Raw genomic sequence first — 21116 nt, forward strand, 5'->3', positions numbered from 1 at the left:
TCCTCTGTCTCGCAGTGAAAATTCTCCAAGATTGACGGCTTTTTGTTTTTTTAATCTTTATAATCTGGACCTTTTTAGTTGGTTAATGCAAAACATTATTTCCAGATTAATCTATAATAGAAATAGTCATTAGCCCTTATATTCTATTCTTTATAAGTAAGGTGCTAAAAGTTGTCTGTTCCTTTCTGTGGAAGCTCAGTATTATTGTTAAAATATGTTTTATCATTAGTCAGTCAGTAATATCTGACATCCTAATGAATATCTCTTGTTCATTAGGATGCTTTCATAGAAGAGCTCAGTGAGGCTGTGCGCTGCTCAGAGGTGGGGCAGTTAACCAGACGTACATTCACCAAACCAACCTGTTAGTCTTCATCGCTTAAGTCTTTTCTCTTGTGAAACCAAAAAACACAGTTTGAAAACTCTTGTGATGAAGATTCAATCTCACCTCTGTGTCACTTGTTGAAGTTACTTGTCAGGTGTTGAACGGGCTGCTGCCTCTTGTGGCTGTTGAGGGGAAAACACTCACTACCACTGCAGTGCTCACAAACTGTCAAGCGCCTGTGTGTTTTTGGCCCTTCGACCTCCGGGGGCAGCAACGAGCATGTTTGGGATCAGCTCATGACGTAAAGCAGACATTGCACTTGAAAACGTACTTTAACGTGCCCTAAAGGTGAAAGCTATGCATTATCGGGCAGTTTTTTTTTCTTTCAGTTTTACAAGGGTAAAAAAAAAGCAAAGTTGGCGACCGACTGGTTGGTATTGTAAATGTGCATCAAGTCATCATCATTAAAGAGCAACACAGCCGCGCTTCCTTGATTTTCTCTCCAGGATAATCTAGGACTGTAAAAGGACTGTCCTAAACGTAGACTGTACAGTGTCATACTGAGCTCTATACTTTCCTCCAATAAAAGAGCAGATACTCTGCAGTGTGACCCAACTTCATGTCAGACCGTCAACACTATCTGCTTTATTGCAATAGCTGGTCTAACTGGCTTGATAGGGAGCTTCATCTGAATGTCATTAACATGAATCCAAACACCATCTCGTTAATCTGTTCGCTAGACTTGTTTTATTAAAGATCTGAGATTGGGAGCATTTCCATTGTCTCTCAATGGCTCTCAACATGTCGACAATGAGCCAACGTCTCATATGTAACAGTGCAAACTACAGTGAATATGCTGACAGAGCACACAGTGTTTACCTGAGTCTTGAATACAGCCCCTTTATATAAAGTGGTCTCAATTTAACGGTTGGTTAAGATCAGGCCACAAGACGAGAGAGCTAGATGGTGTGATCCAGCAGATGAGAACCAACCCCCTCTTTGTATGCACCCACACACTCAACACAACCCTCTGAAGCGAGATACATTTGCTCCTTCTGTAACATCATCAACAAACAGCTAACATCGTCACAATGTCTGTCCTTTTAAACGTTTCCGTCCAATCCTGAAATGAGGCATGAAATCTTTACACAGCAAAGATCCTTAAACCACAAAGACAGAAGTATCACTGTCCTATTTAGATTCATCTCCTTTCCATTAAAAATCTAAATCAAAATATATGTCTGCACCAGGAAGAGTCAGATGTAATCCTGTATCAATTGCCAACATCCTTAAATTAGAGAGGAAAGGCAAAATGGCTAGACCGAAGCTCTGCAGACTCCTGTTCTATTTTTAGTGTCACAGCACTTCACTTGTGTTTTTACTGATTCTCCTGACCCACAAAAAAAACTAAGGAAAGAGAGAGAGGGAGAAAAAGAGAGAGGGGAAAGCCCTTATTTCACAGTCCACTGCGGTTCGCTCCGCCCAGTCCTACACACAAACACAACAAATACACCGCACACACACACACCTCCCATCTGTCCTCACTTGGGGGTGATGACTCACACTCACAGCCTGTTTTACGTAATCAGTGCAGATCGCAGTCAGCCACCAGGGGGCAGCAGACCACACTCGTCTCCTCTCACAGCAGCAGTCCAAGAATAGCAACAACCTGAGGAGAGAGTGTTGGTTTTATAACCTAATTGGCTATTGTGAGCCTACATTTTCAGCAGTTTTCCATGAACTCATACACCTGTGGGAGGAAAAAGTGAACAGACAAGTGTGTCTACTTTTCACAAACAATGTACAATACAGCAACCACAGCCTGAAACTATTTTCCACACTGGGAAATATGTCGTAGCACAGACTTTTTCTTGCATAACTTGACATCTTGTGATAGTGACAGAGCCTGGTGATGGTGTTGAAGAGTGCAGTAGGGTAGGAGGTGTGCATGCTCACATTGTGGGAGAGTAGTGGGACAAGTCCCCTGGCACTTCCTGTTGGCCTTCAGAAAACCTGACTGAATCAGGATGACACTGTCATGGACAAGCTTACCGCGCACAGGGAGCCACAAACATGAGTACACTCAAAGAGACACAACATTACTCCAAAGCAATGTAAAACGACGACGTAGAGATTAAAAACCCAAACACACTTAAAACAACCTCAGAGACTCAAAACTATAACAAAATGACAACAAGGATATGTAAAAAATGACTACAAAGATGCACAAAATGACTAAAAAGAGAGACAAAGTGACTACAAGACACCCAAAACAACGAGGATACACACCACGACTTAAAATAGATACAACATGACTGAAATTTACACAACACCACTAATTAAAAAGACAACCGGAAAGAGACAAAACACTTGTGTGTGCTTCAGTCTGGGTGTCGAGTTATTGTGTGCATTTGTGTTGTAGCTCTGTGTTTGGATCTATGTCTGTATGTCTGCATTTGTTTGTGTCTGTGTGTGTGTGTATGTGCAGGGCGTGGGTGTTTACATAGGAGAGCATGTGTTTGAGAGTAGCATTGCCCACACAGACGAGTGGGAGGAGTGTTTGGGGTGCCAGAGGGGAGCGCAGTAGCGGCAGGGCTTCATTTTTTTGGCACCTTTATAGAGTATGATCTCATTTCTGGGCAAGCCATGCCCTGTAGGCCGCAGTGGGGGATGGCGTGGGACCGGAAGCAGAGCAGCGAAGGCCCATGCGGGGCCAGAGTGCAGCAACCACTCCAGTTCAATGGAACAAAAATGGTGGACAGGAAAGACACCTCTCCATGTCGTACGAATCCTCTCCCCGTCCTCATTTCGTGACATGCAGCCATGATCTGCTCCCCAGGTCCAACGCTTTGATCTCCCCCTATTGCATTTCAAAAAGCTCTCGATGCCTCGCCCCTCCACTACAACACAATGCAGGTATTATATTTATGAATGAAAGAGCGAGGTGGAGTGTCATTTCCCTCCGCCCACAGAGCCCTCGGATTAGTTAATTAACGGAAAGAGCGGACAGTGGAATCTGTCGGACATAAAAAGGCTGCACAACACAAAGAGGGCCGGATGGTGAGTGAGTGTAAATTAGTGAGGCCATGAGGCGTGAAATGGCTCTCGCTTGGTTATTTGCATACGGTTTATATACTGTTACAAAACAAGGTTCACACAAAATGTCTTTCAAATAATGTGAAAAACTATAGTTTTCTATAGAAACTATCTCTATATGTTGAGAATAATGTTTGTGGAGAACACTGTACTGTTTATATAAGAAACTTAAACAATATTAGCTATCTCACATTTTGTCATGTAACCATCTTGGGCGTCCAGCAGGGCTGCGGAGGTGCCAACACAGTCAAAGCAAAGTCCACATATTTTTTATTCAATATTATTTTTTTTCACTTAATATTGTGAACCTGAGCACATATATGTTTAGCCCTAACCATAGTTTGTTCATTTCAAACACACATATTTATTAATTAATTAACTAAAATATAATGTATTTCATATCTTTGTTTCTTGTTTCTATACCAAAGAAAATTCCTTATGTGTGTAAACCTACAAACTAACTAGGAGCTACAACACACTGACTACGCTCGCTACACCTCCACCAACGTAAGAGTAAAAGAAAGATAATGAATACATGTTTAACCGTAATAGAAATAATAACTTGATCTGCTGAAGAATAAATATGAGACCATACTGAGTAGAATTACAACTGACTGAGGCTCACGGGGACGTCATTAGCTTTAAAAGCATTCTGGTTACAAATTAAAACTTTGACCAGATGATGGTGCTAGATTTAAAGTCAGGGGATCCCCAACGTCACGAGGCTTCATCCTCTGGGGAGCATGACCCCATGACACACTTCAATAGAACGTATGCAGATAACGGCAGGAGACAAATCGTGTGTTTCATCCTGTTTTTTTTGGCCATAAGTTTGTCATATGATGTTTGTCAGTTATAAAAGAGCAAACAAACAAACAAAAGGTCCCGTGGGGGACACTGTAGAGAGGAGGGACTTCAACTCTTTAGTTGTTGAGATATTTCAGTCTTGACCAAATTGCTGGAGCAACAAACTGACAACACCGTCACAAAAAAATGCAAACATTTAAACTTTCTTCGACTCAAATGTTTGACTGTCTAACAGGATGTTTTTGACAGACTTAATGCATTTTAATTGAATATCCTTTAGAGATGAATCCCGTGGGATTTCCATATTTCTAATATGAGCATCTGTCAGACCAGACGTGACCTCCACACACAACACGGGAGCTGATGTGTGATGTGCTCCATAAATTCTCCCCCTCTAACACAACAGGAATCATTTCTTGTTCACTCTGGAAATAATTAGCTTAGAAGTCTGGTCCAATTACAGGTTCAATAGCTCGGCACGTTCATTACGTCGGGTCTGTCTAATCTCCTGTGAACACGCTGGGCATTTAGTGCAGTGAGCAGGTTATTGGGTCACATGTCAGTGATCAACAACAATGTAATTACAGATGTGGCTGAGCTGGCGTGTGAGAGGATGATAGCATGCACGGTGCCAGAAGCCCTCAACAACATCGAAGCCTAATACAAAACAAACACAACTTAAACTGAGATACTGCATTGCATTAGAGCCTTGGGTAGATTTATATAACGCTTAAAGCTAGACCGGCTCTAACTCCAATTTCTTTACTCGTTGCGTAAATGTGGTTACCAAGAAACGACAATGTGTTGCTATGGGTGTGTGGGTGTATAGCGGCAAAAAGGGGCCGACGCTGAAAAGACATTCAGCCCTGAGAAAAATAGTTAAAATAGGCTGAACTGAAACTGAAAGGTATGTGAAGCAGCCGCAGCTGGAGAGGAATTCTGTGAATCACAAAAACACAAACCGACTGACAGAAATGTTTCTGCTGTGGCTTTTTAGCTGGAGAGAAGAAGGAAGTGGTGTTCAGATACTTTACTTTAAAGTACCAATGACTTCACTTTATTTTGTAACAATTTTATTTGAATAATCTTTTTGAGTGATCATCACTAAAGATTTTGACATTTGTATTGTAGTTTTTTGGGTTTTTTTAAACTTTTTAAACTGATGCTTGTGGGTTAAGGACAGTTTAAAAGGAGCTTTTTGAATTGATGAAAAGCTGTAAAATATGATGAAATACAAGCAACATTTCTATGCTTTATATGGGGTTAAAATCTCATACATCAGGATTATTATAAAAGGAGTTGTTGACTATAAAACTTTATTTAAAAGAGGTCTAATGGGGAGTTGTGTTGACCCCAAACATAACTTAGGTAAGAAAGACTTTTGGGAAACAAAGAATATATATATTTGTTCAGGAATAACCAATAAAACTAATAAAACATCAACACTTTCTGAATGTTGTGTAATAGCACTACTTTATGGGCATGTCTATGTTCAGTAACCTTTGTCAAAACACAATACTTTACACATTGATTTCACAGTCTGTACTGTAATCTTACATTCAGCAGCACTGAAGTACACAAGTAAAAGTAAATACTTATTACCAGCATATTGTATAAATATGTAAAAGGTTTCTCATATGTTAAATAAGGTTAAGCTCATTTGAACAACTTGTGATACTGTTAGGCAGTTCAATCTGTAACATTATGTTACATTAAAAATAATAATAACAACAACGCTCTAAAACCCACAACAATCAGACTTCTCAACAGGCAATAAAGAGACCACAATATTTCCAAACCCGATTTTAATAGGCATTTCTAATTTAGGGTTTTCTTACCAAACCAATATGACAACAAAATCCAATACAAGGCTCGACTTTCCTCCTAACAAAAGGCGAGTCCATCACCTGGCCGTGGTTTCCAGCTTGGTGGCTCATTTCCAGGTCTCCATTTGAATTGAACTATGAAATAAACAAGCCACCAGCTGACAAGTAATTGATCCCATTCATTCATGAATCAGGAGATTACGCGAGACAGTGGACCACATAGACAGGTACACTGTGATGGTCGGGGAGTCAGGTGATCTGTAATGGAGATGTATTTCAAGCGAGGACGGCGAGAGAAAAGAGGACAAATGGACAGAGTCTCAGAAAAGAATACGGGACAAATATGTTTATTGGCTGATGTGAAGCTCATTCAGCACATCTGTTCCTCCCTCGCTCTCATCTACCCACACTCTGCTTTTGTTACGCAACACCTCGTTTTATCTGCTGAACTCGAACATATGCCATCATGGGACACGTTGGAGTTTAGCTAACGTTAATGTAAAACGTATCCAGATATCAGATCTGTGCTCTTTGACCTTCCATCTGAAATCGAGGCTGAGAGACAATTGAGGGGAGCGAGATGCACACAGAGAAGAATGGGGAGAGAAAAGGTAGAGAGGGAGCCTCGATGAGAGATCTGCTGCGAGGAGGTCTCTCATGATGTAACACATCTACATCACGTCACCATGGCAACCCCGCATCAGCACCAACTCACTGTGGGGAGAAAGACTCAGTGTCTGTGTTGGTATGTTACAGTAAAGTCCACAATTTATGTACCCACAATGAAAATACATACATACAAATGACTCGTTAATAGGAACATCGTGTATAAGAATGTATGATTAGGAATATTAAATGAATACTTGCTTCATACCACAAGAGTTTTTCTTGTATTCCAATTTAAGAGTGATGAAGAATTTCACCTGAAAAACTTCACCTTAACCTTGAGCACAGACACACATTCAATCTCATGCAGTATAATAAAGCCTTTCATGCTAACTCTGTCCTCCATAGAAATATCTCGGCTATTTACCGAGTTATTGTGCCCGCGTTCTCCTGTGAGTCTAAGTATAATCCGAGGGACCTTGGAGAGACAGAGAACTCTGAACACTAAAGACTGAAAAGCTCTAGTGAAAACTTCTGCCCCCTGTTCTGTGCCCTGGCTGCTAAAAATAAACAGGATATTGAAAAGCGAAGTGAAAAGGCACAAGGCTACTGGCTCACAAAGCCACACCGATGGAAGGAGGCAGTGATGGGTGAGGAGCAGCAGAGTGGGTGGAGCTGTGTGCGTGGGTGTTTGTATGGTTCATATTCACAGATTGTATCTGTCAGGTTTTGAATCACATGTCGTCAGACGGAGCTGGTGTGTGAGCTGAGCGGCAGATAACATGCATGTTCAAACTAAGTTTGGATCCACTGAAACAGAGTAACAGATTCACTGGATCCTAACGTCTCCAGAGTGGGAGGAGCCCACAGGACCCCCTGCTGTTCAGGCACATTGTTTATTTTATTTCTCAGTCTCAAACAGGCAGAATAGTTCTGGTCTCCCTCAAGACATTCAGGAGAAAGACAGAAATGTTGGGCATAATAATAACAACTTTATTTATAGAGTATATTTCTTAACATGGAGGCCTAACATGTGAATGTAACCACAATGAGATCAGTTTATTTTGCTTTTATTGTCAATGCAGCGTGATCATATGAATTCATCCTCATCATTTCTACAAAAATAAATCCTGATTTTGATAATGTGGTTTCTCCATTTATCTATTGCAATCTCCTTTTTAAAACAGATCTATTTGTTAATTCCTGTAACAGGAGCGATCCAGATAAACACAGTCACACAGGCAGATGTAATGTATCTGAGATGTTTATGGTATACGAGGCGGCGAGCTAATGTACAGCCCCCTCACCGCGCTTATCCTTTTAAATTCAGTAGGAAAACAACGAACAGCCTTCATGTGTGTATGTATTGGACGTTACTGCATGCATTTACATAATGCAGGTTTGTATAAGTATATGTGTGAGGTTTTGAGCTACATGCACAGTTCACCGTAATCAATCTCCTTGTCCCAGCTTGTTTATTAGTACGTGATGATTTCAATACAAATATTGAGGTATTTGTCAAAGAATATCGTAATACTTGCTTTTCGCCCAGCACAAATATTACACACTAATGTCCACCTCTCTGCCTTGCAGTAGAGCTCCCCTTCTACCTCTCTGTCCTTAAATTTCTATCTCTTTCTTCCTCAACGCTCCTCTTTTCTGCAGATTCTCTCTCTCTGATGCAGGAGTGGGAGGTGTTGCTAGGCGACAGATTAGCTCCTTCCTTTCAAGGAGCAGACCTCGACTCTCTCGGTGTAAAAATAAACAGAATGACAGTCTTAGAGGAAAAAGATAAATATCTTTCACCTGTGGCATGAGATCCACATGAGATCCCCCCATCTGCTGCACTCATCCCCCTGAAGCGGTCCAGAAACACTTCACTTACATAAAGCCACGTTTATATTTAAGACAAAGAATCCATCCCTCATCGTCAGCAGAAGTGTTGACATTACATCTGAAATAAACTTTCATAAGTCATAGCATGATGGAGCTGCTGCAGAGCCTGATGATCCATCCGCTCTGTTCCCTGTGATGTGATGACTAAGGTTGTGGAGGAACATGCTGCTCGTCCCTCTTTCTACAGTCCAAGCCAACGGCCCAAGCTGTGAAAGTCACACCTGTTGGCGACTGTACGTGTGTGTGTGTGTGTGTGTGTGTGTGTGTGTGTGTGTGTGTGTGTGTGTGTGTGTGTGTGTGTGTGTTTGTGTGTGTGTGCGGAAAGAAAAAGAACACTCCTGCGCTTCGTACATCTGCTGAGTGAATGTGTGTGTGTGTGTGTGTGTGTGTGTGTGTAGAACATGACAGTGTGTAAGTGTTGGTGTGTGAGTGAGAGATTGAGTGCTGGAGGTTGATCAAGGTAACCTGACCGATTTAATGTGGATAACAGAAACAGAGTGTGCTTTTGTGAGAAATATAGCGAGTGAGTGAGTAACTGACAAATCTAAGTGAATGAAGATATGAGTGAGTGAACAAATAATTCAGTGTGTGAGCGGGTTAGTGAGAGAATGGATGACTCAGTGAGTGAATGAGTGAGTGCTTGGCTCAATGTGCCTGGATGAGCGGTTGTGCTTAAGAGCTTTATCAGACTAAAAGAGCCTCCGTACACTGAGGCAAACAGGAGTTTCTTGCACAAAGACGGCCCACTAATTGGATTCATTTGAGTCCATTTGCTGTCAGGGAGACGAGGTACTCATGCCTCCGACCGCTCGTTCTTTACCCATCCGCCTCTCAACAGTCATGTTCATCTCTGCCACCCACCTCCGATACCAACACAGCCCTGTCTCATAATGGCAGGGATTATCATGGCAACTGCAACAATGGCAGCGCTTGAGACGAGAGAGTGTGGGACACCGGGACGGCTTAAGTACCTACGAGACTGCTGGGTGGGAAAAAACAAACAACGTTGAGTGTTTTGGTTCTGGGAGCGCCTGCATAAAGACGTGTGCTATTTTTGCTCGGAGTAAGTCTGCCAGCTCTGTTTTTTAAAGTCAATCTCAGAAAACACAACAGCTCGAAGAAAGTGATGTGTGCTTAGTCACAAATCCAGTGCAAATGAGATTCACATGCAGAAGCAGACACAGGGAACCAGTATACTTAACTCCAGCAACCATTGATCTGTTTGATAATGCTAACATTGCTTGTCAGGTTAGAGTGTCGTTCATACTGCTGTGCCATTCAATTAATGAATGTTCATCATAAGTTGTAAACTGAATACATTCAAAACTAACGGTTGTATGTGTTCAATTTGGCCAGTTTCCAGAATTGAAGTGAGAAGATTAGCGGCTGCACTTGAATCACTTTTTATCTTTCATCACAATTTCAATTATGCCTGAAATTGAACCACTTATATTCTACAACAGCACTTTAGTTTATCTGGCTTCCGGATTAAAATGTCATTATTTTATTTTATCATTATTTATTCAGGATAATCCCATTGCGATTTTGAATCTATTTCACATGGTAAAAGATGTCAGCGTAAAACTTTCACAGCATAAAAACAAATAAAAAGACACAAAAGACTTTTAACAGTTTCAACAACAAAGTGAGTTTTTAGCAGAGAGAACATCGATAACGAGGAAGTTCATGTAATGTGGCCTCAACAAAGCATGAAGGCAGTACAGATGAAGACGATGACTGGGACGCATGCGTTACCAAACTGGGTTGGTGTCCCCTCTGGCACTGTGCTTCTGTGTCCGAGAGCCAAATGATTCATATCAAGGTCCGTGTTAAGCAATTGATTTTTGGTCATCAAGTGTGGAGACTTCCTACATTAAGTGAACCATGTTTGGCAGCTTTAGTGCCCATTAAGAAAACATGTCTTTTCCAAGATTATAATTTAAGAGCGGAGACATAACTTGAGAGCAGAGGGACAACAGCACTCAGCACAAATGAAAGTGATGATGAATATGTGGTTTAATAAATGACACAAATCATGTACAAACAATGACATGGACCTTTAAGTACAAACAGAGATACAATCTAAATGATGAATTTAATTTGGGGTTGATGGTGAAAGACTACACAATCAAACACGAGATGAAAGTATTTTTGAGGCCAGTTCTTCATTGTTTTCTTCATTAATCCCCCTGATGATGACAATATGAGACAAAACCACAGACTTCCTCATCGGCTAGTTGATGATGCAGTAGACTCAAATAGTTACTGCATGTTTGACACCAAGATGCAGAGGAACATGTGTGTTGCAGCTTGAGGAAAACAATTTGTTTCCTTGTGGCCACTGAAGAAAAAGGAAACTTGCGGGTTCGGTGAAGGGTCGAAGGTTTTTGAGAAGAGAACTCAGGGGGATGGAAATGCTCCGGCGCCGTCTGAGGTAAGCTGCTGAGGAAAATGTCAACAACCTCAGAGTGGTTTACTGCTTTACTGCATGGGAAAGAGGTGTGGGTCGATATAATAAACAACACCTTTCACAAGTATACAATTCAATCCGACGTCATTACTAATAAAACGTGGAATAAGGCCCAATAAATAAGGAGAGAATGTCACGACTGCGGCATGTGTGAACTTGAACTTGCAAGACAAAATAAAGAAATGAAGAAAATCAATTGAAAATAAAATGTACCTAAGAAATGAGCAATGAGACACTGTAACATGAAAGGAAACAAATGTAAATTGTGTTAAATATGAGGAAGAACTATTAAACTATCTATCAAAGTACTTGGTCATGGAGTGTTATTGGTGCAGTTTCTTGAAGAATACACTGTACGATGATCAATGAGAACATGTTGCCGATGACTCAGTGTGACAAACCTGCAGAGTTAAACTAGGCTGGTAAAGGAGTGTGTGTGTGTGTGTGTGTGTGTGTGTGTGTGTGTGTGTGTGTGTGTGTGTGTGTGTGTGTGTGTGTGCGAGATGAGGGTCATGACTTACAACTCTTTTTATTTTTGATTAATCTAATTTTTCTCTCGATTAGTTTACTTTCATATTAGTAGAGCAGAAAATCCTCACAACTAAGAGTTTTAAACCAGAGAATAATTTTTTGTTGGAGAGAATATTAAAAGCAATTTGTTGATTATTGGAATAGTTACTGTGTTGTAATGGTTTGTTGACTGACTGTAATCAATATTTTCAGCTCTAATGTAGATTCAAGGTGATTTATATGCCCTCTATAGAAATTTCAGAAAATCCCTTTGCTTTCATGTTTTAACTTAATGTCTAAATGTAATGGTTAGTGCCAATACCAGTACAACTACTCCGTTTGCATTTTTGTGGTTTTAATAATACAACTTTTTAATAGTCTATAATTTTTACTGCTGTGAAGGCAGAATGTACAATATCTAAACCCATGTCTCAAACTTGAACTCTCTCTGGGATTTTGCAGTTTGGCATTAAAGACATCCTCACTCACCTTTAACACCTGAACACTTGTGTCGTCATCACGTCCAGAAGGAGGAATAACACCTGGATGATCTTTGACACCAAACTTATGTGACATCCAAGAGGCACCAGCAACAAAGTGACTCAACTTCAGTCCTTTCAGGGTTAAATCTGCACAACCTCTGTCCAATTATGTCTTCTGTGGGTGAACTACTCTAATGAATGAGTGTGACGCTGCATCCAGAATAGCCAAAAGGACAACTGATGTCATGTCATGACTGTGGTCCCCACTCTACAACAGACTGGTGTGTGATGTATTTCTATCTGCTCTGGAGGCGCTGCTCGCCCATGTGATTTGCAGCAGAGATGACAAACTCATATCCCTCATTTATACGACTTCGAGAGCTGCAGTGAAGCTTATTTAGACTAAAGGTGAGGTATAGTGGTCATTTTTAGTGGCAATATAGTCAATCAATAGGTACCTCTAGGGCCAAATCTGCAATTAAATCGAACAGGAACAGTGATGGAAATACAACTAGAAGAGGAAGCAGAGCCGTCTGAGTCACCCAATATAAATATGAGACAAAGACAAATCTCAAAGGAGAAGAAACACACACAAGGACTGAAACAATACAGCTGAAACAAGAAGCTGATGATTCACCAAAGAGCTATATTCTGCATATCAAAACACTTTCAAAGAAGACAAACACTGGGACAAATTCATATTTTTATTTTATTTAATGCATAAATTGCCCATGGAGAATAAACACAGAGACACATGTTTTCACACATTGGATTGACTTACACTACTTCCCTGAAGAGTCAAGCATCCAAAACTCAACCACAAACCTCCTCACGTCTCATATATGTAATGATTTACAATGTGGGGAATTAGCATTGTCTTTCCAAAAAGGGAAAGGAGTGTTTACAGATTGATGTCCCCACAACATGAGTAATACCCATTCATGGGCACACACGCACAGGACTGCAGATCACCTTGTGAGGGAGAAACAGCCGGAAAATGCTCACCACTTTTCAATGGAACATATTTGCCACCACTCCTCCCATCTCTTCACACAAAATAATTCAAGAAATAGAAACGGTGTGTGTGTGTGTGTGTGTGTGTGTGTGTGTGTGTGTGTGTGTGTGTGTGTGTGTGTGTGTGTGTGTCTGAAGCACATACTCGGATCTATTTTGGGGGGCTAAAAGTGAAATCTCCTCATCTATAAATAGGAGGTTTGGAGCGGGATGCGGGGGCGCGCCTCTCAGTCCTTGTGTCGGTCACCGGTGAAACCTATTTTTAGAAACAACCTCACGTGAGACTGGCGACTGGTTTGCAGGTTGCTATTTGCGCGCGCCACAAATTATTCATGAGTTTCATTCATCAAAATGACTTCACTTTTCATTGAGCTTTTTGAAGATCGTCCTTGGAAGTTTTAAACAGAGACGCGACAAAGAGCCGACTCACGCATTAACGTCATTTGTTAAGCGGTTAAAGGAGAATAATAAGCTGGTTGGTGTTTGACGGTCCCAGCTGATGAGCGTCACATAGCTGCTGTGTGTGTCTGTGCTGTTTCTTCCAGTATGTGTGGCTGATCATGCTCTGGTTGTTTCCTATAGTCCATGTCAAAATGGCAATTCAATGAATTATTGATTAATTCTTATTGAAATACCCGAATCTGAATAACTTTAGTCCATCTCAATGGAGATATCTCTGACGTCATACAGCGCACATACAATACAGACATACAAATCATTTCAGTATTTACTGAGATCATATTTTCACAAAATAGCCAAATATTGGCTTTTAAAAAAATAAAGTAAAGTATGACTATTAAAGACCCGCAGCCTTCATGTCTGACGAACTAAAACATACAGGGCAACACGCAAATCCTGTGTGTTTATATGTGCATCGCTGTTTTCAGCGGCTCAGGAATGACCTCCATTCATAAAAGGCGACGGAGAAACGGGACGATGTGATGTGAAACAGCCTCAGCATCCATGTCTGCCTCTTGAAACAGCAGCTTGGTGGTTGTTGTGTTCATCTCTGCGTCATCGATCTGCCCTGTTTTAAATGTTATCAGTATTATGTGGTCGAAAGGAAATGAATCGCATGCAGCTAACAAGCACCTGCCGTGTTTACTGACGTGCTCTCGGGCAAACAGTCGGGCAGTGCCTGGTAGCTTACCAGACACATAAACACAGAGACCTCGTTCGTATGCAACACCGTCTTTCCGCCCCCCCCCCCCCCCCCCTCCCCCCTCCTCCCCCAATTCACCGGAGTCCGGTGACTCCGTTTACGTTTTACGGTTGCTCCGCCCCTTACTCGGTTTTGTCCAAATCGGGCTTTTTGCGTCGCCGGAGCTCCCGATTTCAGCCCGACGTCATCACCGAGTAAGAGGGTAGCGCTGACGTCGAAGAGGAGTCACCGAGAGGAGAGGGCACGGGAGAGGGAGGGGGAGAGTTTCACCATTGCTTACACTGATACGAGACACATCCATCCCCCTCGGCCCCCCCTTCTCCTCCACCCCCTCCCTCCGTTTTACGTCGGTGTCGGTGCGTTGGGAGCCCCCCTACTCCTGCGGAGTCCCAAGCTATATAAGTGACCGGCGAGCAGAGTCCCTCAACCAGATTTACGGGTTCCGGACTTCAGTGCGAGAGACGGCTACCGCCGATTCACCTGCACTCCGAGAGGAGGGACAGACATCCAGCAGCCGAGCTGGACGCTGTGGTGGACCTGAAGCAGACTGAGACGAGACAGGAGAAGGTTTTAATACCTTTCTCTGGAAAACAAGCTGAGATGAGGCTCCAATAACACACCTCACAAGCTTTTCCACTGCTACAACCTGTCTCAGGACACCCCGACGCCAGCCGAGGCACCGCGTGAACCAACACTCTGCTCTCAACTCTCCAACTCACACCTGGAGGAATTTCGATAGTTTCCGGCCGCAATGTACCGCTCAACCAAAGGAGCTTCCAAGGCTCGACGGGACCAGATCAACGCCGAGATCCGGATCCTGAAGGACTTGTTGCCCATATCCGAGGCAGATAAAGCGCGACTCTCATACCTGCACATCATGTCACTTGCCTGCATGTACACCAGGAAATCCGTCTTCTTCACTCAAGGTAAGAATGAATTCACTCTGAATAAAACGACCTGTTGGTGACTGTGCTGCATTGAAAGCCTGCCATCTCTCACAGTGGTGGAATCAACAAGTGTTTTAGTGGCACTGCAGGCAATTGACTTGATGTAAGCCTCATTTTCAGAGAAAATGTGGAGACGCGGGTCATTATTTACTCGCAAATAATTGATGTAGAAGCTCATAAAGGCGTTTTAGTAGCAGCTTGTCGCTGTCCGTGGTGCTGAAATGCTTTAGCGCCATAATAGAGCCGCGCCGCTGTCCATGGTGCTGAAACACACTGCGGCCACTGTTTTCTTATTGCGGGGATCAGATATGCTGTGTTCATTCTTATTATGCTCAGGTATACTAACACATTTCTTATCACATTTTTCCCCTCCCTAGATGCAGGAACTAGTCTTGAAGAGAGCGCTCTGTCTTTCCAAGAACTGTCAGAGTTGATGCAGGCGCTGCCGGGGTTTCTGATGCTGCTGACTGGGGAGGGGAAGCTGCTGTACCTGTCAGACAGCGTCTCCGAGCACCTCGGTCACTCCATGGTGAGTCTACACTGAACCGATTCATTGGTAGTTTAGCATAAATATTCAAGCATACGTAGGGATTCATAAATAACGTTTCTGTTTGTAATTTCTCTCTCAGGTGGATCTCGTGGCACAGGGGGACAGCGTGTATGATATCATCGACGCCTCAGACCACTTCATCATGAGGAACAACCTGTCAACATCCACGTCACCTGAAATGGGTGAGACAAACATTAAATGTACAAGTTTGAATTGTTTTTTTCTTCCACCTAATGTAAACTGATTGCCAAATATCATTTTTATTAATAAACCTCCTCTCATCTTTTCCTGCACAGACCGTCTCTTCCGCTGTCATTTCAACACCTCCAAGTCCGTGCGCAGGCAGAGTGCTGGGAACAAGCTGGTTCTGATCCGAGCTCGCTGCCTCGCTCCCCTCACCGCCTCCCCTGCCACCGGGTCCTACTGGACATCCAACCCCGCCTGGGTGTGTTTCTGCTCCCCTCTGGAGCCCCACCCATCTCGCTCCGGCCCCGGGGAAGAGAGGGAGTCAACCTCCACGCCTTCCCTAGCTGAGACCAACTTGTTCCTGGCCTGCTTCCACTCCCAGCATGGCCGGGACATGAGGCTGCAGACCGCCCAGGACAGGTGAGCTCACACAAATAACAGATCCTCACCTCCACCTGTTGCTTTAATATTTAATGGTGTAATAATCTGTTTATGATATAACTTAATGGGTAAAAACAAAAATGTCCTCTAACACGGCACCACCCACTCTCTCCTACAGTGTAAGCGCCTATCTCGGCTTTGATGTGACAGCTTTACGCTCTTGCTCCTGGTACAGCCTCCTCCACCCACAGGATCTGTCACATGCCTCCGCTCAGCACCGCAGCCTATGTAAGTGTACTCTTCACACATACCTACCAGTTACAACCATCCCTGCCCACACAATTACACACACATTGTGCCCACTGGCACATCCACGCAGTGAAGAACACTATGATGATTAATAGGATTACAAACCGATGCCAACTTGTGCTGTGACTGTTGTTCAACAGTGAGAGAAGGAGGAGAGGGCAGAGCTGAAATGGTGGTGCGTGTGCAAACTCAAGACCAGTCGTGGGTTTGGCTCTACATGGTGCTTCAGCTGCAACCTGGAGAAAACCCCATAAGCAGCAACAACTACATCATCAGGTATTTAGCGCTTTTTTTAAAAACAACAACACACGACTCATCAATTAGGAGACAAAAACAAGACAAAAACACAAACCGTACTCACTGTTTCTTTTCTTTTTCTCAGTGAGTCTGAGGCCTGGTCAGTGCGTCAGCAGCTCAGCTCTGAGCAGACCCAGCTGACCCTGGTTCTGAGTGGTGGTGCCTCTCAGCAGGAGGGTCTGAGCCTCCAGTCTCCAGACACCCTGTCCAGTCCAGACCAGGTCTTCACCCCAGGCAGCAGCGGCCTGTCAGCCCAGTCCTTTGACTTCAGCACTGCTGGCTGCAGCGTGGGCTCCTCTGATGAACCTGGGAGCTCTGCTGCCGAGGCCATGCAGCTGGAGGGTGACCCTCGTTCCAGTATCTCCTCTCTGGAAGAAGAAAGCTTCTTTCAGCAGCATCCTGCTGAAAGACCCTCAGCTGCCTCCTCCCCCACTCCAGTCACTGTTGAAACAGTTGCAGACTTAGACTTTTTAACCCAGAACATTCTCCTGCCGCCGTCCTTCCAGCTCGACCCTGCGCTGCCATCTCTCCCTCTGCCTCTCCCCCCTCTCGCCCCAATCCCCACCTCACAAGCTGAGCAGACCAAAGAGTTTGTGTGCACGCCACCCTACACTCCCCACGTTGTTGGGGCCAGCTTCCCATTTGGCGAGCCCCTCTTTAGCTTCGACCCGTCTGGCACTACCACTCCACCTCCCTCTGCTACAACAGCCACCTCCACCACCTCAATGGCCCCTTCAGCTTCCTCCTCAGCCCCACCAACTACCGGCTCCAGCCCCGCTCCCCCGAACACCCTGTCTACCAAGCTCGCTCTCAAGCTAGCTACTCCATCCACTGACTTCCTCTTCTCTGGCGAGCACGGCAGTGGCGCCCTTTATGAGAAACTTCCCCCCACACCCGACAGCCCCGGAGATGGAGACTGCACAGTGATGACCCTGCCCGAGGTTCGGGGTCCGCTGTATGTAGATGTACCACTGGGGCCCCTCCAGTGCCCCCCTGAGGGCCTCCTCACCCCCGAGGCCTCACCTGGTAAACAGCCCTGCCTCTCCTTCTTCTCCCTGGAGAGAGAGCGGGAGAAGGAAAGAGCAGAAATCTCCCTCTTAGCTCAGCACATCAGCTCCCTTGCAGAGGGATTCTACCTGGATCCACTCTTGTCCAAACTCTCTCCTCCCTCCATGTCACCCTCATCCTCCCCTCCCTCCCCCTTCCTGTCTCCCGCCATAGAAACTACTGTTGATTCTGTCCACATGCTTAGGGAGTTTTATCCCATTAAAGCTTGGAGATCTCTGGACATTCCCATGTTCCTCGATGATGATGAGTCTCTGTTTGAAGAGAACATCCTAGAAAACCTCCTCCAAGACAACTTCGTTCCTCCTCAGTCCCCCAGCCTCTCCCCTCCCTCCCCTTCCACCTCCCCTATGCCCAACCCCTCCAGCCCAATGTATCCTCAAACCCCAGTATGCTGGCGCCAACCCTCCCAGTTTGAGGGAGTGGGCCACTTCTGTAGCGTCCAATCGGCGCAATGTAACTCCACGGCTGGGTGCGGAGCGACTGCGGCTGCTGAGGCAATGGAGGAAGGGGAGGGGCCAGCGGAGGAAGCAATGGAGATCGAGGTGGTGTCATCTCCTGTGTCCTCTTGCTCCTCCATCCCAGCTTCCCCTCCTCTCATCCTCACTGCCTCCCCCAGCCCCGCCACCTCCACGTCCATCGCCTCGCCCATGCCCGCTGTATCTTGCAATCAGTCCCTCCTGGAGGAACTGGCTGTCCTGGAACCCATGTTTGGGGCAGGTGCCTCGATCACCCCTGGCTTAGGGCAACAATCTGAGTTGTATCAACTCCAATGTCATCCATCATCACAGTGCTTCCACAAAGGTGAGACTCTTTCTCCGTCTCCTTTTTTCATCTTTGTCTTGTTAAATGAGACAAAAACCTGTTTCTGAAGAACACACCACTAACGTTCTCTTTCCATCTTTCCCTTTTTGTGTCTTTCAGATGGGAGTGGAAGTGTTCCTCCGTTCTAAAATAAGTCTGTGACTTACTTCATTAAGTATGGCATATTGTCATATTTTGTGGAGCCCCTTTTACTGAAAAGTAAAAAATTATTAAGTGTATAAATATACATAATGTATATACAACTTAAGGACTTTAACTCCTATGTCTCCTGAGAACAAAGATTGGCTTTATATTTTTGTTCAGTCATTAATCTGTATACTATTACAAAACTGGTGCAACATTTACATGATGATTCGAGCACTTGGACTCATAACTGACTGAGTTTTGAGTCCATGTGGCGTCTCTCAGCTTCTCTGTAACACGAGCTTCAGATATGATCAAACAGAGAAACTTCTCTGAACTTGTAAGCGCTGTTTAACTTCCAGATGCGCATTTGTATTCACTCGTAGTGAAAAATCTGTTGTGAACAAAAAGCAAAACAAATTTCTTGCTCTTCAATAGAGAGATGAATTATAGCACTTTTTGCCTGACAAGCAGCAACGCAAACCCAAACCTCAAATGGATTGAAAGTCAAATGTTTACAAATTGTTTACATCCATAGGATGACCACTATAAGTACATCAAAAACACGTTCTCGTTAAGAACTCTTTTCTCCAATCTTCAGAGCCAATACAGCTCTGATTTGATAGCACTCTTCCTCTGAGCCTGAGAGGCAACGTCAAAACTCACGAATAGTAATCAACTTTAAACCAGATACTTTGAGCTTTGAGTTTGCGGCTTCAAACCTTTAACATTTCATATTTATATCTTCATCTACAAATTTGTGTATCAATGTGATGTGCAAAAAAAAAAAAGGAAAACATGTGAAGAGCTCCTGCATGTGAAGAACTCGAGGATGCTGAACGTGTCCATTGCTTTACAAGATGCAACACCAAACGAGAAATTGTCTGGAAGTCTGGAAGCTCTGATCATGCCACAAATCCACTGCTACGCTATACTGTACATTAGACTCTGAATGTGGGCTCTTCAGGTCCCTGCCGGCCTGAGGACAGTCAGCTGGATATTGTTGCAGCATCAATATTTGCAATGCTGGCAGCTTATAGCGGCTGCTGTGTGCCTGAAACGGCCCTGACCTGCTGAACTCTGAACTCTTTATCATGTCCATTCAACATGGACATTTACATCGTTGCTCCACTGGAGCGCGGTGTAGCGAGGCACAATTGACTATGTGAATGAGCGATTCTTCTTTTTTGAGAGGGGTTAGAATACAAAAGTTTTGTTTTAAAAAATGAAAATAGGGATGGGGTGCTATTTCTATTCAGTTACCAAGCGACACGGGTTGAGAATGGTACTATTCCCATGGTGTCGACATGCTCACGTAGAGTTGTCTACGGTCAAGTAAAGGATTGATTCCTACGTTCTAGCTATTAAAGGCTAAGTTAATATACATGTGTAAAATGACTATATTGTATGTGTGATATTTGAAAACAATGTGATTGCATATGCATTATGTCTGTGGATATAGGCATATGTTCTTTTCCGAAAGGTTGTACACATTTGTACATTTGTATGAAACAGTTATTGGTCTGTAAATATAAGAAAGAGATTTTTATTGGATAAGATTGAATATATTCTGAACATCTTACTTACTGCAGAATGGACATTGTGGATCAGTGTTCTATTGTGTTGCTTATAAGTGTATTTGATTGTCATACAAATGCATTTATAATAAAAGTGCACTTAATGCGGCTGATGCGTTTGTGTCGTCATAGTCAAGCCCCTTGTTCTTCCGTCAGCCTCATCATCATCATCATCATCCCACCATCCCTGCCTCTTTTCCTCCCTCCCATACACTCCTCCATTTCTTCCCCTGGAGCGAGTTTCGCTCAGCAACAGCACTGACGCACACACATGACGAGACAGAATGAGACACTATCTGACTCAGACTGACGCACACGCTTGGCATCGAGGTTTTTGCGTGCGCACATGCACACAGTTTGCCTCCCACTTATGATGATGCGCACACACACATAATAGTAGGCATATGACCCCCCCTCCCTCCCCCGTCGTCATCCCTCTTTACAAATCACAGTAGCCCACAATCACTCGATGTACCTGCGACTCTATCAGCACTCAGCGTGGTGTAAGACTCCATATATAGGCATTCCTGCTCAAGAGCTCTGACTGAAACAGCCTCCCATCTATTCTCAGCCTCCATTCAGAAGGACCAGGGAGGGGAGGGCTGGAGAGAGGGGAGACAAAGAAGGAGCAAGAGGAGGCTAAAATTAGAGGTACAGTAAAGAGG

At 43.8% G+C, this 21116-nt stretch overlaps 1 protein-coding gene across 1 annotated transcript; it reads left to right on the forward strand.

Moving 5' to 3' along the window:
- The first annotated feature begins 14636 nt into the window (after positions 1–14636).
- On the forward strand, positions 14637–20491 carry npas4a (neuronal PAS domain protein 4a). Its single transcript, XM_068585936.1, has 8 exons — positions 14637–15117; positions 15516–15667; positions 15768–15870; positions 15985–16294; positions 16434–16543; positions 16705–16840; positions 16947–18730; positions 18851–20491. The coding sequence occupies exons 1-8, from the start codon at positions 14943–14945 to the stop codon at positions 18877–18879; spliced, it is 2799 nt and encodes a 932-aa protein (XP_068442037.1). The 5' UTR covers positions 14637–14942; the 3' UTR covers positions 18880–20491.
- The last annotated feature ends 625 nt before the right edge of the window (positions 20492–21116 follow it).

This window comes from Clinocottus analis, unplaced genomic scaffold (genome assembly GCF_023055335.1).
Source record: "Clinocottus analis isolate CAN_PGR_092001 unplaced genomic scaffold, fCliAna1.0.p SCAF_10, whole genome shotgun sequence".
Classification (NCBI taxonomy): domain Eukaryota; kingdom Metazoa; phylum Chordata; class Actinopteri; order Perciformes; family Cottidae; genus Clinocottus; species Clinocottus analis.